General features: G+C 36.5%; 1 protein-coding gene across 4 annotated transcripts in view; it reads right to left on the bottom strand.

Annotated features, from left to right (window-relative positions):
* Positions 1-15,016, bottom strand: part of ROBO3 (roundabout guidance receptor 3) — a 223,843-nt gene that overhangs the window by 88,556 nt on the left and 120,271 nt on the right. For all 4 annotated transcript variants that reach the window (XM_075604305.1, XM_075604306.1, XM_075604304.1 and 1 more), the window contains 5 exons: positions 11,383-11,540; positions 9,854-9,974; positions 7,988-8,126; positions 7,384-7,511; positions 1,905-2,029 (listed from right to left, as the gene is read on the bottom strand). In XM_075604305.1, the coding sequence (XP_075460420.1) occupies positions 1,905-2,029; positions 7,384-7,511; positions 7,988-8,126; positions 9,854-9,974; positions 11,383-11,540 (671 nt within the window). The remainder of the gene's footprint in view (positions 1-1,904; positions 2,030-7,383; positions 7,512-7,987; positions 8,127-9,853; positions 9,975-11,382; positions 11,541-15,016) is intronic.

Here is a 15,016-nt window from a genome sequence, read left to right as displayed (position 1 = left end):
TTCAACTAATAAGACAGGGAAAGCTATAATGATATTTACTACAGAATACGAAGAAACCCATTTTGTTTGCAGTCCACTTGTTGACAAAGACCAACAAATTAAAAAATGTTTTGCTTGCAACTGGACTACGTTTGTCATCGCAAAATGTGTCAAGCTTTCTTGCTTGTAATGACATTTGTATATATGAGGTGAGTGTCAATAGAATGCTTCAGTAAACAGCTTTGTTCAGTCAATGTGATTAATGAGCTGTGTGTATAGTGCAGGTTAACAGTTAAAAATGGCAGGTCATTACACCTGAAGAAACCTTTCCCCTTTATTCCAATTTTATTGTTCATACATTGCTTTGAAAACGGATCATATGTTATCAGTTCAATAAGGGGATGTTGTCTTTGTTCTTTATAACGCTTTGGTAATCTAATACACTCTCGACAAGATCAGTGAACATGAAGGCTATAAACAGTAGGGGCCAGAGTATCATTTTGGCTTGGTTAAAGTGACCACATATGCAATACGAAGAGTTATTACCACCTAAGAAAGGGAAGGCAGGGTTATAATTTGTGGACGTTAATCCAGATAAATCAGCATAATAAAAAATTAAACATTACTGCATGTTACCTACTACAGGTAAAAATCTATAAAGATCATTAGTGATCTGAAACATGGAAATAGTGGATAAAACATTTTTATAGAAAACAAATAGATATATTTTACAAATAAAGTTTATAGAAAAATTGCACACTTGATTTGAGGAACGAAGTAAAACAAATCCTTTTTTTTCCCCCTTGTAGCATGGAATTGGCAATTTAAGCACAGCATTTTTATGCATTATTCCTGATTAACATATTCAGAAGGGTGAAAATTGGAGGTTGGACTTTACTAACATCTGTAAATTTAGAAAGTATTACATAAGGCTATATAATTTCAGAGAGAACAATTCTTGCTTCAATTTTGCTTTCATTGGAAAATTATCAGGAACTCTCTACCACTACTACGGGTTGCCGGAGGACATCATATAGGGCGACACCAGGAGAGAGGAATTGAGGGGAGAATATCCCATAACAGATGGGGCTGTGCAACATCTTTAGGAAGCATGTTGGGGCATGAGTTTGCTCAGACAACGCTCATTACTTTCGGATGTTTGTGAGTTTTAAATTGTTATTGTCCAAAGAATCATTACATTTTATCCACTGGTATTACACTAGGATTGAGCGCTTTTTCTTCTCTTTTTTCTGTTTAGGTTACGTGGGGGGAGTTTAATGTGCCCAAGAAGAAGGCTGCCAGTATCCAGAAGATCTATCTAGGTTAACCCAATCGGGTTACAGTGTACTGGACTTTGTTTACATGTTTTTTAGACATTTTCTTTTCTTTTTATTATTTTTAACATTGTTTCTATAAGTCATCAGCTTAATAGCAACACAGTTATATTATATACATTTACAGCTAGTCATCAATTAACATTATTCATTGTATTGATATTATTGTTACGTCATTGTATTGTTGGATTATCGGGTGCTTTGCATTGCACCCCAAGGCGCTGTGGCTGGGGAGTGTGATGGCAGTTAGGGTGGCGAGCGGGTCGCCGGAGGTCCGCGACGGCTCCCTTCGCAGGCCGCCGCCGCCAACTTGCAGAAGTCGCGCATGTGCAGTGCCCCAGAGTTGCAGCGGCCATTACAGGGATGCGCGTGCATGCGCAGGAGCCCTATATAGTGGCGGCCATCTTGTAATTGGCTCCGCAGTGTGCAAAATCAAGACCCCCAAAAATTTAAATAAACTATGTATCACACAAAACCATGCTTATCATTTGGTCTAATAATGAAGCACGCATTCAAAATAACGTCAGGTGTCAGCATGTCACCTACTACAACCTTCCCTCTTTTTTTCAAGAAGGTAAATAACACACTTACCTGACTTCCTTCTTTTTGCCAAAACACAGCTGGTGGTGGGTTTCCTTTAGTTTCACACTGAAATGTCACGGTACGCCCCTGAACTACTATTTGGTCACGAGGACGGGTCACCAGTTGAGGAGGAACTGTAATTGAGTGATTAACGGGAGAATAAGATTTAAGTAAGGAACTATACGTACATAAAACAAGCAAGAACATTATGAGATTGGGCAATAGTGGAGACATCCCTATAATCTATGGTACTGTACTTTTATGGTGCACTTTATAACCCTTTACTGGTAAATGTGTCTTAATTGTTGGTTTTAGGTCATTATCAATAAATCCTTTTTTGGGGGGCATGTAGGTACAGTATAAAGAATGCATTTCAGTCAAATCAGTTGAACCAGAAAATGATTACATTTTACAGGTCCTTGACATACGGTATAATCTTGGTACAAACAAATACAATTGTTAGTCTAAATAAAAAAAAAGATATCACCTAATACTGAAGTACTCATTTATTCTGCACTATCTATATATATATATATATATATATATATATATATATGTATATATAATGTACACATACATGCACATACATACACACACACACACACACACACACACACACACACACACACACACACACACACACACACACACACACACACACACACACACACACACACACGATGCAAGCAAATAAATTAAGGCTTTACAAATGCTAATCAAGTCTCAGCCTCTCTCTCCTCTGTGCTATCCACAAACTAACAATGAGATTATTTTTACAAAGGCTGTAAAGTATTTGTGGTGCACCCTTTACTAATTGTGTGGTTCAGGTGTGCTATTCTTATGCTGATGATAGCAGATTCTTCGCTAATGAACATATGAATTAATCCATACACTGAATATTGATGGATGCTCAATGAGCCAACTGTAATAGCATTTATTTAAAGACTCAAGACCAGTGGATGTTTCTTATCGATCTCCGTGGGGTGGGATAAGAGATGCACCATGTTGGTAAATGTTGATGTAATGGCTTCTTCAAGGGAGAAAGAATTATTACAAATTGTGTCTAGTCTCATTTAATGAGACTTGCCATTGTTTAAAAGGCTTCTAGTAACAAGCAATAAAAGTTATATAAAAGAAAATGCATCCATGCCATTAAAGTTGTATGCCGGACAGAACAAGCAAGTGGTACGTGATAAGTGACGTTTATCTTGATGTCTGATGGCTTTATTTTTTCGGGGGGAAAAAAATATGTACGGTATATTATATCAAATAATTGTGAAAGTTGCCATGGAAATGTTTGCAAACAACGTTAATTTAGACTTGGGAGCTGTTTTAGCTCCTTTCTCTCCTCCCTCTTCTTTGTGTTACTGTATTTAAAATTTTAAGTACCTTATACTTTCCTACTTGATCAACTGAAAGGGAAAGTGCATGTTTACATATGATTACATTATTCTTGTCCGTAAATAAAAACTTTCCAGCTTTCTAAAACAAGCCAACAGATTCATAGCGCTCTGCTCCTTTCACAAAGATTTTAACCATTAAACCCATCAATGCATTTAGATCCCAAAGTGGGACAGCAAATTAAACTCTTGTCAATTATATTCTCAAGTATTGTGTCAAGTGGAAAATCTGTTTGGTTAAATCTATTTGCCAAATAGGTTTTTTTTTTCTATTCTGTAGCTAATTGTTATCTTCTTGTTTACAAATAATGTTTTTTTTTCTTTTCATCTCTTATACTGTACCTCAGTGTTAAAAAGGCCCCATATGGAAAAAAAATTCAAATCTACGTGCAGGTAAGTGAAATAATTACAGTATAAGTACAATACATTTTGTGTTACATCTGATATAAGAGCAACAATGAACAAAACTCTGCTAGCACAACATAAACTGCACCCTTTCAAATGTTTTCCATATTAGAAGCAAAGTATGTGCCTCTAAAAGGGCTGTTCATTAAATAAAAATGGAAATAAACAGCAAAGGGAAACATTTTTGGTTAATTATTGCTGATAAACATGTCCTTTTGTAGCCCACATGCACCATGCTTCAAAGGGAAAGCAAGAAACCATAAAGTGTAAGGATGACGAGTCAGAAAGTTAGATTAAGAACACTCAGGTATCAGGAAAGTCATTCTATTCTCTAGCCCTTTCGGCTCTTTACCACTTCAAACAAAACAGTTGAGGTTTGAAAGTGACCTAAGACATCAGATCAGGGCTGCTTTTATTCCTGTACAGAAGCCACATTCTGCTGATAAGGTGTGATGGCATTACAAAAGCAGGAAATTGGATTGTATTAGCTGTCTGGTTAAAGTATGACAAAATAAACAGTGCAAGAATATGATCTCAGATCAGAAGCACAGCTGTTAGTCCTTTAACTATAACGATTAAAGATTGAATTCTAGCTTAACCCTCTAAGGACTGGATACACTGCCATGGTTTTTACATGATGTTTTTTTAGCAACTTCTCCCATGCATTGGAGTTCTAATTAATTGAATGCTCTGAGATATGTAAAACATTCTGTACCATTTTAACCATTTGTTCAAAATGTGACTTATGTTAAGATAAGGCACAACAAAATCTGCTGATTTTGTTCGTGATTCGTTCAGGTATCATACTAACTCTCTTCAAAGCTGTTGTACGTCCAAATGTATGGTACCCTAGAGGCCATTACGTGCGTTATGTCGCTTAACGCCTTTTCCCCTGCAAATCATGGTCAGCACACCCCTTCCCTTCTGTTGACATCACAGGAATTATGTCATTGTCCGAGAGAGGCCATGGTAAGGTATGTGGCAAGACCCTCCAACAATGAAGGAATTAAATCAGCCATCCCTCCCAAAACATATTTAAAATGTTTTAGCTTAACTAACTGAAGGGCCCCCCACACCTAACCCATGGTCCCCAGACATCCAAGGATTCCCTGGCTCCTGAGATATTTGCAGTTTTCTGTGTTGATTTGAACACAAACAGAACTACAAATATAACCGCAAGGTCAGAAATAAAAAATTGTAATGTTATCTCTGAAGACATTGCAACTATCTATTGGCTACGGGAGCGAGTCCTGACTCTTGCAGTCTTTTTGTGTCCATTTGGCAAGTGGTCAAACCTGCTCATTGATCGTGATCCAGGGTATTCCCGAAAAGTTAGGGGACTATGGTTCATATCCTGGGAAACCCCCAGTTTAGAGGTAAAGTGTTGGAATTAAAAGTTTACTACCTGCAATAAATTTACAGCTGTATAACACCTAATTAATTGGTTAACTCATACCAGATTTTTCCCACTGATCCCTTTATTAAATCCAAAGCACAAACTATTTAAATGGACTCCTCAGGTTCCCTTCCCCTGTAAGGTGAATACATTTTAAACTGCATGATGTACAGATTTGGGTTAGTTTATACTTAGTGCTTTGAGTAGAAACAGAGCAAAATTTTAAAAAAAATGTTCACTGAGGGAAACACTCATTTTTAAGTTTGATTGACAACTTGTATATTCTAAAATGTATTTAATTTGTCTTAGACCAAGGTGGGAAAAGTTCAGTACACAAGGCCATATTTTCTTTGATTGTGTATTTGGATAAGTACATATCATCACTAAATATGTATTGCCTGGAAAACCTACCCTGTTTGATTTGACTGTTGACTGAACTTGGGTCATCCAATCTTAAAAAAATGCAGCAACTTACGTAATTATTTTCAGTTCTGTTTCGTAAATTTATAAAACATTAAAGGTGCAATATCCTCTGCAAATTCATTTGTTAAAGACTTCTTCACTGTACTGTAAAGGGTGTTTGTTTCCACTATTTTAGCCCTGCTTACTGGATTTTAAACTGAGTTTTATTCTGAAAAATGAGTCCAGAACTGTAAATACAAATATAGGATAAGTATCTGTCGTCTAAATTTAATATAGGTTGGACTCGAAGAACATACAGGCATACCCCGCTTTAAGGACACTCACTTTAAGTACACTCGCGAGTAAGTACATGTCGCTCAATAGGCAAACGGCAGCTCACGCATGCGCCTGTCATCATGTCCTGAACAGCAATACCCGCTCCCTACCTGTACAAAAGCTGTGCGCAAGCAGGGAGACTATAGAGACTGTTACAAATGCGTTATTTACATCAGTTATGCACGTATATGATGATTGCAGCACAGTACATGCATCAATAAGTGGAAAAAGGTAGTGCTTCACTTTAAGTACATTTTCGCTTTACATACATGCTCCGGTCCCATTGCGCAAGTTAATGCGGGGTATGCCTGTATGTCTTTTTTCAACCTCATCTCCTATGTAACTATGTAACTGAAGTTAACATGATCGGTAGCCCATTCCATTCTATGACATCACTGAACTTGAAGGAGCTTTATTTGGGAGGCTGTGGATAAAACAATTTCTTAAGTATGTAACTATGGTTACAGTCAGTGAAATTGTTTTTTTTATGTCTCTTTGAGGTCTGTATGGAAAACAGCTCTGTGCTGCTTGGCCAGGTGAGCCAAGTGGGAATAAACAGCAAAGGATGCCTTGTCACCACTCCACTGCAGACTTTTGGTCTCTTGAAATAAAATGTGAACTAAAATCCAATAATAAAAACAAAAGTTAGTAACCTGCTTTAAAAGGCAATGTATTTAGATAATGTTCTGGATGGATCATTTTCAGGGGAACTGCACCTTTAAAATAACATGCACTTGTTCAGCAATTTCTGACACCCATAACCCTTTTAGCATGCATGTAATGAAATGGAATGGTTACTTACGGAATGGGCCGACTGGAACAAAGAGAAAACAAAAGTAAAACAAAAAGCATGAAATGAGTTGGATTGAATTAAAATACTGTGAATGCTTTAAAACGATAATATGAAGAGAAAAACCTCAAGATAATGCTATGAAAATTATTTTATGGCAATGAATACGCTTCTACAACCACATTTACACAAATGAAGGTGTTAGATGAAAAATGTGTGAATCCTAACGTCTAAAATACCCACAAAGTGGGTGCATTACTTTGTTGGTAAACATTATACCCTGAATCCACACAGAGCACAGAAACACAAACGAGCAGGGAGATTGGATGAAGCGGAATTTTAGTCTTTACATATTTCTTCAGTGTAAAAATAAATCCCTTTTTCACAAATATTTTTTTTTAAATCATTCAATATTTTCAATATAACTAGCCTAGTGTGATTTGTTTATATAAATGTAGATGAAAAAGTTTGTCAAAAAATGCTGTGTGACATGTACTGTAAGACCGACACTAAACATTTGACACTGTACTATTAAAATATTAAAGAGGAATGTTATTTTTTTTTTCAATAATAAACTAGTAAAACAATTCATAGATTTTTATTTTAATAGATTTAAATAATTAAAATGACAAAATAAATTCCAGTACCCAAATTATTATCCTTTTCAGTGCTGGAGGGCTGAACAGCACAATGCAGCCCCCTCCAACACTGAAGGTGTTAAAAGCTTCAGTGGAACTGGCCACAGTAGGCAAGTCTTACCATGGACTCCAAGTGATCCGGAGGCCTCTGATTTGCCAACACTATTTTCAGTGACACAGGTGTAGGTCCCTTCATCCTCTGCACTGACTCGAGAGATCCGCAAAGTATTGTCATTACGAATTTCATACCTTTAATTCAAAAGAGAGACTCTGAAAATGCACTACAGTATTGATACAAAGGACTACAAGAGGACACAATATTGCAACAGAAGGACCATGCACCATATTTGAATGGTATTTATAAAGTGTTAAAGGCCATTAATTTGATGCTAAGTTTATGTGGATGCATTTATTTGATGTAAAGCGTGGTCCCCTGCAGACACACTTACCAGAATGCCCTCCTACTGTCTCTGTACGTTCTCCCTACCAATTAGATTGTAAGCTCTTCGGAGCGGGGACTCCTCTTCCACAATGTTACATTTATGTCTGAAGTACTTATTCCCATGATCTGTTATTTGCAGTTATTTGTTATTTATATGATTGTCACGTGTATTACTACTGTGAAGCACTATGTACATTAGGGGCGCTATATAAAGACATACATACGTACATACATACATGTTGTGCTTTGCAAAAAATATTTATGTTGCCTAGCAGAATCTTACCGTCCTCGTGGTAGTTCTCCTTCTTCTTTGCGCCAGCGAGCTGTAGGCACAGGGTCTCCTTGTACCTCACACTGAAAATCCACTGTGTCGTCTGCTAGGACAACCTGATTTATGGGTCTTCTAACAAACGTGGGCCGCTCTGCCAGTATAATACATGAAAATAAGACATATTAGGAAAATAGTGATACATATTTAGGGCAACATAAATGAACTCCATGCGTCAACTCTGACAGTAACTAATTGAAACCTCCCTGCTTTGAAAAAAGCCAAACCTACAGATGTAGCGGATGAATATCACAAAGCAGAATATCAGAGTTTCCATAGGATTCACTGGCAGTGTTGGTGCAGAGGGTCACAGAATATCCCACCATAAGACACCAGATGGGACAATGAAGCCTGCTTCACTTGTATACTCAAGTCAAGGCCAGTTTATTTATACTTGGAGTAAAGCTAAAATACTGCTCACTTGTATTCAATGTATATCAACTAAAGAACTTTTAATCAAAAAGAGTTTATAGACAAAAGCGTTAAACCTTTTACTGCCATTAGGACATTCAATGCATTGAATAGCATAAAGCAGTGTGATGCATGTCCATCTGCAGCAAAGGGTTTAAAAGGGCCAGTTGAACCTAGTGGCTCAAATGGTTTTTTTTATTACTATTTTAAACTTAACAGTGTAATTTCGCTTCCATAAAAATATGAAATCACCCTTTAAGTAAGTGTCATTGTTTTGCCATGGAAATCTTAAAAGTTTAAAAATGATTTAAAAATATTTACAGGCATACCCCGGTTTAAGGACACTCACTTTAAGTACACTCGCGAGTAAGTACATCTCGCTCAATAGGCAAACGGCAGCTCGCGCATGCGCCCGTCAGCACGTCCTGAACAGTAATACCGGCTCCCTACCTGTACCGAAGCTGTGCGCAAGTGGGGAGACTATAGAGCCTGTTATACATGTGTTATTTACAGCAGTTATGCACGTATATGAAGATTGCAGTACAGTACAAGCATCGATAAGTGGGGAAAAGGTAGTGCTTCACTTTAAGTACATTTTCGCTTTACATACATGCTCCGGTCCCATTGCGTATGTTAATGCGGGGTATGCCTGTATACTTTTTCCTTTTTAAAGGTGACAATCAGCAACTCTCAACCTATTACAAGTACAAATGTCCTTAATTCACTTTCGTCCTAGGTTGGACTTCCCGCTTAAGTCACTATTGGAAAAATTGCACCAATTATGTGTCTCTAAGGCAAAATGACACATTGTGTAATTTAGTTTATTTTGCATAAACACTGTGTTGCTGCAAATATCTGTGGTTTTTAAATTCTAGGTCTATGGATATTTATTTCAGCCAAAGCAGAGAAAGAAAAGAGAAGCATAAAGTTTTGATTTCTTTCTCTGTCTAACCTCATATAAATCATTAAAATATATTGTAGACTGTTCGCCGGAGAAAAAAAAACACTAAAACTCACTACAGGAGCTTGTAGTCTCTACATATATTGCTTGAAAGGCAAATCATTTATTTTCCCTTTGTGGATACACAACGTCAAAGAAAATGTTAAATAAACTATATAATGGTGGAATGCTGGAATAGGTATGACTGATGAACTTGTAATGGGAAATTATCTACTTTACATTCAGTGTTGCATTTGTGGTTTAATCTTTTCCAACAATAAAATCAATATTCATGTTTTTCTCTTCATACTCACTAATCTTTACATTTGTTCCTCAGTTTCCCCCAACAGAACAAATGTATATCTTATGCTTTTAACTCATACTGTACATTGATCCCTTCCATATTCATAGAAAAGGAACAAGCTGTTTACTTCATTATTAATATTGTTCTACTTCTCTTTTGAACATACCAAAGACTACAAGTTGTGCAGGTTCACTGTCTCGTTCCCCCACCATGTTTGTAGCAACACAAATATACATTCCAGCATCACTCTTTCTGGTATTGGACATCATCAACTTCCCACCTCGAATCTAAAATAAAGATGTTACAATCAGTTGAGGTATGTACGACAAACTAGCAAGGTTATAATGGTCTGTTTTGTTAAATATTATAGCCATGTAACTATACAGGCTCGTTAGCCAGATAAACCTCTGTGCTACTAGGAGATTCACAGCACCTGACTGTCATGGAGATGGCAGCACCACAATCACGATCGCTTGTGTAACGATCAATATGGTTGTCAGTTGACTCCTGCCATTTGGGAATAGAAGTGGAAATTCTCTTGTGAAATATTTGTGTTTACAGCTTCTTGCGAGCTGCACAAATAATTTCTCCTATAACACACACACACACACACACAAAAGCGATGTCCACTGGATGCCATAGAGGCCAACAATATGCTGGACCTTGTAATTTGTAGTGAACATTATGAGGGCAGCCCTCTATAGGTTTTATCACCAACACTATTTAAAGTTATTACATTTGTACAATTCTGAAGAATTACACTTAACATTGCTCCCCACATTTTACATGAATAGAATTATAAAAATGTATATACTTACAATCTTTACGTTGTTATTATGGGGGAAAAAACAAAAATCCTTCAATGTATTATGACAACCTTATCACACTTTTACTATTCAGAACAAGCAACGAAACACAAGTCAATAGAAACATCCATTGTGGTTTTCTAAAACCGGCTTGCTGCATTTATTCCTCCATATAGGTATGAGACTTAGGGGCTTATACAATAAGCCTCAGTGCTGCATCATATTGACTTGAATGGGAATTTTCAGACTATAGGGGTGCGATCACCCACTTCAGTGCTAAATGAATAAGCCCCTTGGAACCAAACGAATATCTACAAAAGCCTGTACAGTATTTTATATTTACCAGTATGTCATATTAGTTGGGGTTTTCTCTGTTAAGATTTTTTCCTAATTTTACCAAGTGAATAATAAATTATAAAACAATAAGAACAGCTACAAAATAAAAAAATATGTGTTTTATTAATGAGGGATTTTATTATTATTATTATTATTATTTGTGAAACACCAACATATTCTGCAGTGCGGCTTTTCAATCTATTGCATTTTTAGTATATGTTCATAGATACAACACGCTGTTTAATGCAGAAGGCTGAAGCTTAAGGAACATCTGTGTTAAAAAGAGATGCAAGATAGAGCACATTCCTGCAAACTAGTACAGTATATTGACCCCTGCAATGTAAACACTATGCAATGTTTGAGAGATTTACAGTAGGAAACCTCATCCAGTAGGTTTAACCATACTTTCCATGTCAGGGTATAATTCTCTTAGCTTCTTGTCTATTTTGTTGCATTCATCAACCAAGAGTGCTTATATGTTGAATGAAAAGAGCCAAACAGAAAATGTCAATGTTACAGTATAATGCTTTTTGGACCCTAGCAGACTTCTTACCGTGATGCGTTCATCTTTATCACTAATTCGGCCGTTATCTTTCTTCCAGGATATAGTGGGTTCAGGATGACCCCTAGGTGGGATGCACTCCATTACTGCCGGTTCCCCTGCTGCAACTACCAGATCATTTGGAGTCTGTCGAAAATCATCTCGTAATACTGAAAAAGAAGTTAAAACCATTTTATCAAACAAGTCTACAACTGCTACAATACACTAAAAAGAGCTCTTTAAAGGTTACTGGCTTGCTTCTCACTGGTAATCTTGGTTCTTCTCTCCTATTAATTGTCCACAATATATGATCAATTTGCTGTATTATTTTCAGGGTTAGTGACTAAGTAACAGCAGAAGAAAAAACAGAGCAGAAGAAAAAACAGAGCACTATCACTGGAACTTGAAAAAGAGAAACTGAGAGTGCATGAGCCTTAAAATGAACTATTTAACGGTCATAGAAACAAACAGGTGTCGCCCCACCAACGCGTTTCGTGCAAGAAGCACTTTCTCAAGGTAGATACACCTCGCTTTGTTGCTCCAAGTTATTGCTATGATCATTATATAACCCATTTTAAGGTTTATACAATCTCAGTTTCTCCTTTTCAACTTCCAGTGATAATGCTCCGTTTTTTCTTCTGCTGTTACTTATCCCATTTCTATACACAAGCACACTCAGGACCGAAGGATCGTTGGAGCTGCTCCAGGATGCTGCACTTACACGTGAGTCCTTTATTTGACACAAATCTTTATCTATGTATTCACTGAAGATATAGTGGGAATGTATCTACACACTGCCTATTTTGGATTGAACTTTATGTTATACCTTTACATCTGTGCATGGTGAGGTTTTCCAGGCAAAAAAAAAGTGTTTTCCAACATCATATCCTATGTCAAAATCATATTCATCAAAGGTCCTCTTTTCGAACTTGTGTCTTTATAACTTTTTTTTTTATAACTCAGCACCACACACATTTTTATATTTAGTGACCAAGTAGCAAGTGTAAGATGTCCTACCCAGTAAAGTTGTGCAAATGTTTGCCTAAATTTGCCAACCCTTCTCAACATTTTTTTTTTTTTTTTTACTTCTTAAAATGTTTGCAGGGAGTAAAAATCTCCACAGCCTGAAATATGGCAAGAGAGATATTTCCCAGGTATCTATCTCTTTCTTGAATGGACAATTGGAGATTTTCTTACATCTCTAATACCCAGCTAGTATCTAGAAGGTTATAAGGTAAGATTAAAGCTTTTCATCTTGGTGATTGACACCTTGAGTTAAACCAGACTAGCATAGGAATTCAAAATGATTTTGGAATGTATTAATTTACAATCAATATTCTAATTGAACGGGTAATAAAACATGTTCCATCCACCACCTTAGTAATACTGTATAATCAAATGATGCTAATTTCTCTCTTAATGACAAACTAGAAAAAGTCGAAGAGGGTTAAGAAGTTGAATTTAGTAAAAAAAAACGAGAACTAAAGCAACGTAAACAATTGTTTTCCAATGCAACATACGCATTTTATACATATAGACATATATTATTTATGAATTATATAAATATTATAGAAATGTTTGTCTCAAATTTTTATAACCTCAAGCACCAAAATAAAAAAAATTGTTGTCATTTCAGTCCTACGTGGGAATTTATAACCAAACAGGTTGTCAGTGTTCTGATGTAAATGGAGATCATATTATGTTATGTTCATTATGTTGTATGTATTATGTATCTACCTGTAAAGGAAAACTAATATTTTGGAAAACTCAAGAGAGAAGCTTTTTTCTATCATGATGTGTATGTGAAACGTTTGAATGGCTCAACCAGATTATAACCATCTACTTTGACATAGATACAACTGTATTTAAAACTAGATAACACTTTAAAATACTGTCTCCCATGGATTTTGTCTCATTGTCATGTGGTAATTTGAACCATAATATTTGACAGCTTTTCACATGATAACCTGTAACTACAGATTTAAGGAGACTCTATTCCACTAATCTATTTTATACGTGTTTGTTGAATAGAGATGTCATAACAAGATCTAAGAATATGAAACGTGATACTTAATCCATATTGTCTTGTATTATTTCTCACAGCATTAAATGAAAAAGCGTAATGTAGATTATACTGACATACACATAAACATGTATCTATTAAGGTGAATCGATTATTTTCTACAGTCTTAAACCCTTAATATGGATTTTTGCGATTTCTTCAAAGTGGCCATTATTGTGAATTTTCTATGAACCACTAATAACAGTATTAATTGTAATTACTTTGCATTTGTAATCTTCAGGTTTTAGCCTAAATTTGTAAAGTTAGTAAATACATTATATTAAACAAATGCTAAAAAGTTCTCAATGCTATTACAGTATACTGTATGTTACTTAAATCAGCAGGGCTATATGTTATATTTCTGAGAATGCAGGCTTAACTTTGTGCTTACATTACGTAATCAATTGGATATCTGTATCTATTGTAGATCATGGGCAAACGACACAAAGATGGGTATATATTTGTATTTGCATTAGTAAAGCTCTGACTGCATCATCAATGATGCATAAAATATAGTATTGTTACATATTTGCTAGTATTTTCTAAGGTGCACTCCACAGAATGAATTTGAGGAATAGATACTTCAAAAATGTTGATATGACCGCTATTTCATCAAGAGGGTGCACATTTATTTTTATACGGGTATAGAAATATACTTAGTACAGGCATACCCCGCTTTATGTACACTCACTTTAAGTACACTCGCGAGTAAGTACATATCGCCCAATAGGCAAACGGCAGCTCACTCATGCGCCTGTCATCACGTCCTGAACAGAAATACCGGCTCCCTACCTGTACCGAAGCTGTGCGCAAGCGGGGAGACTATAGAGCCTGTTACACATGCGTTATTTACATCAGTTATGCACGTATAGGATGATTGCAGTACAGTACATGCATCGATAAGTGGAAAAAGGTAGTGCTTCACTTTAAGTACATTTTCGCTTTACATACATGCTCCGGTCCCATTGCGTATGTTAATGCGGGGTATGCCTGTACTACCTTTTTTTTAATCGTTTCTTTTGTTATTTTAGTCAATAAAATGTTCAATATGTGTAGTTTTTAAACATTTTGCTACTGACTGCCTAATGTGAATTCTCTGTTCATGGTATGCATTTATTTGTTTTTGTATGCTTTAATGTATCTATCATTATTATATTATTAGTATGTGACTCTATGAGCGCTGCCTCCACGATTCTTATGCCGTCACGTGGTTGTGCGTGTGATCGCGTCATTTACGGAGCTATAATTGTATTTACTACATGTGTTTTTTTACATGCATTAGCATGAACAGGGGACTTTGAATCTGTGTATGTTAATAGCCCCTCTGCGCGTACGCGTACCGGCGGGACGGGGGAGTCTCTACAGCCGCTGTCAGTGCTTATCATGGTGTTTGGGTGAGCTCCCAAGCTGGGCGTGTCTCCTCGAGACTGTGAGATGACTGGAATGCGGCGGGGAATTCTCCTTCACTCAGCCGTGTGGCGCATGCGCTAGAGGCGCGACTTTCATTGGTTAATGGTGATTTGTGACGTCATTGGTTTGGCGCGAAAAACGGCAGTCAGCTGTATTTAAATGCTGTGCACACCG

Source organism: Ascaphus truei, chromosome 6, assembly GCF_040206685.1.
Source record: "Ascaphus truei isolate aAscTru1 chromosome 6, aAscTru1.hap1, whole genome shotgun sequence".
Classification (NCBI taxonomy): Eukaryota; Metazoa; Chordata; class Amphibia; order Anura; family Ascaphidae; genus Ascaphus; species Ascaphus truei.
The sequence above is the reverse complement of the archived record's forward strand: the minus strand, read 5'-3'. Positions and strand labels throughout refer to the sequence as shown.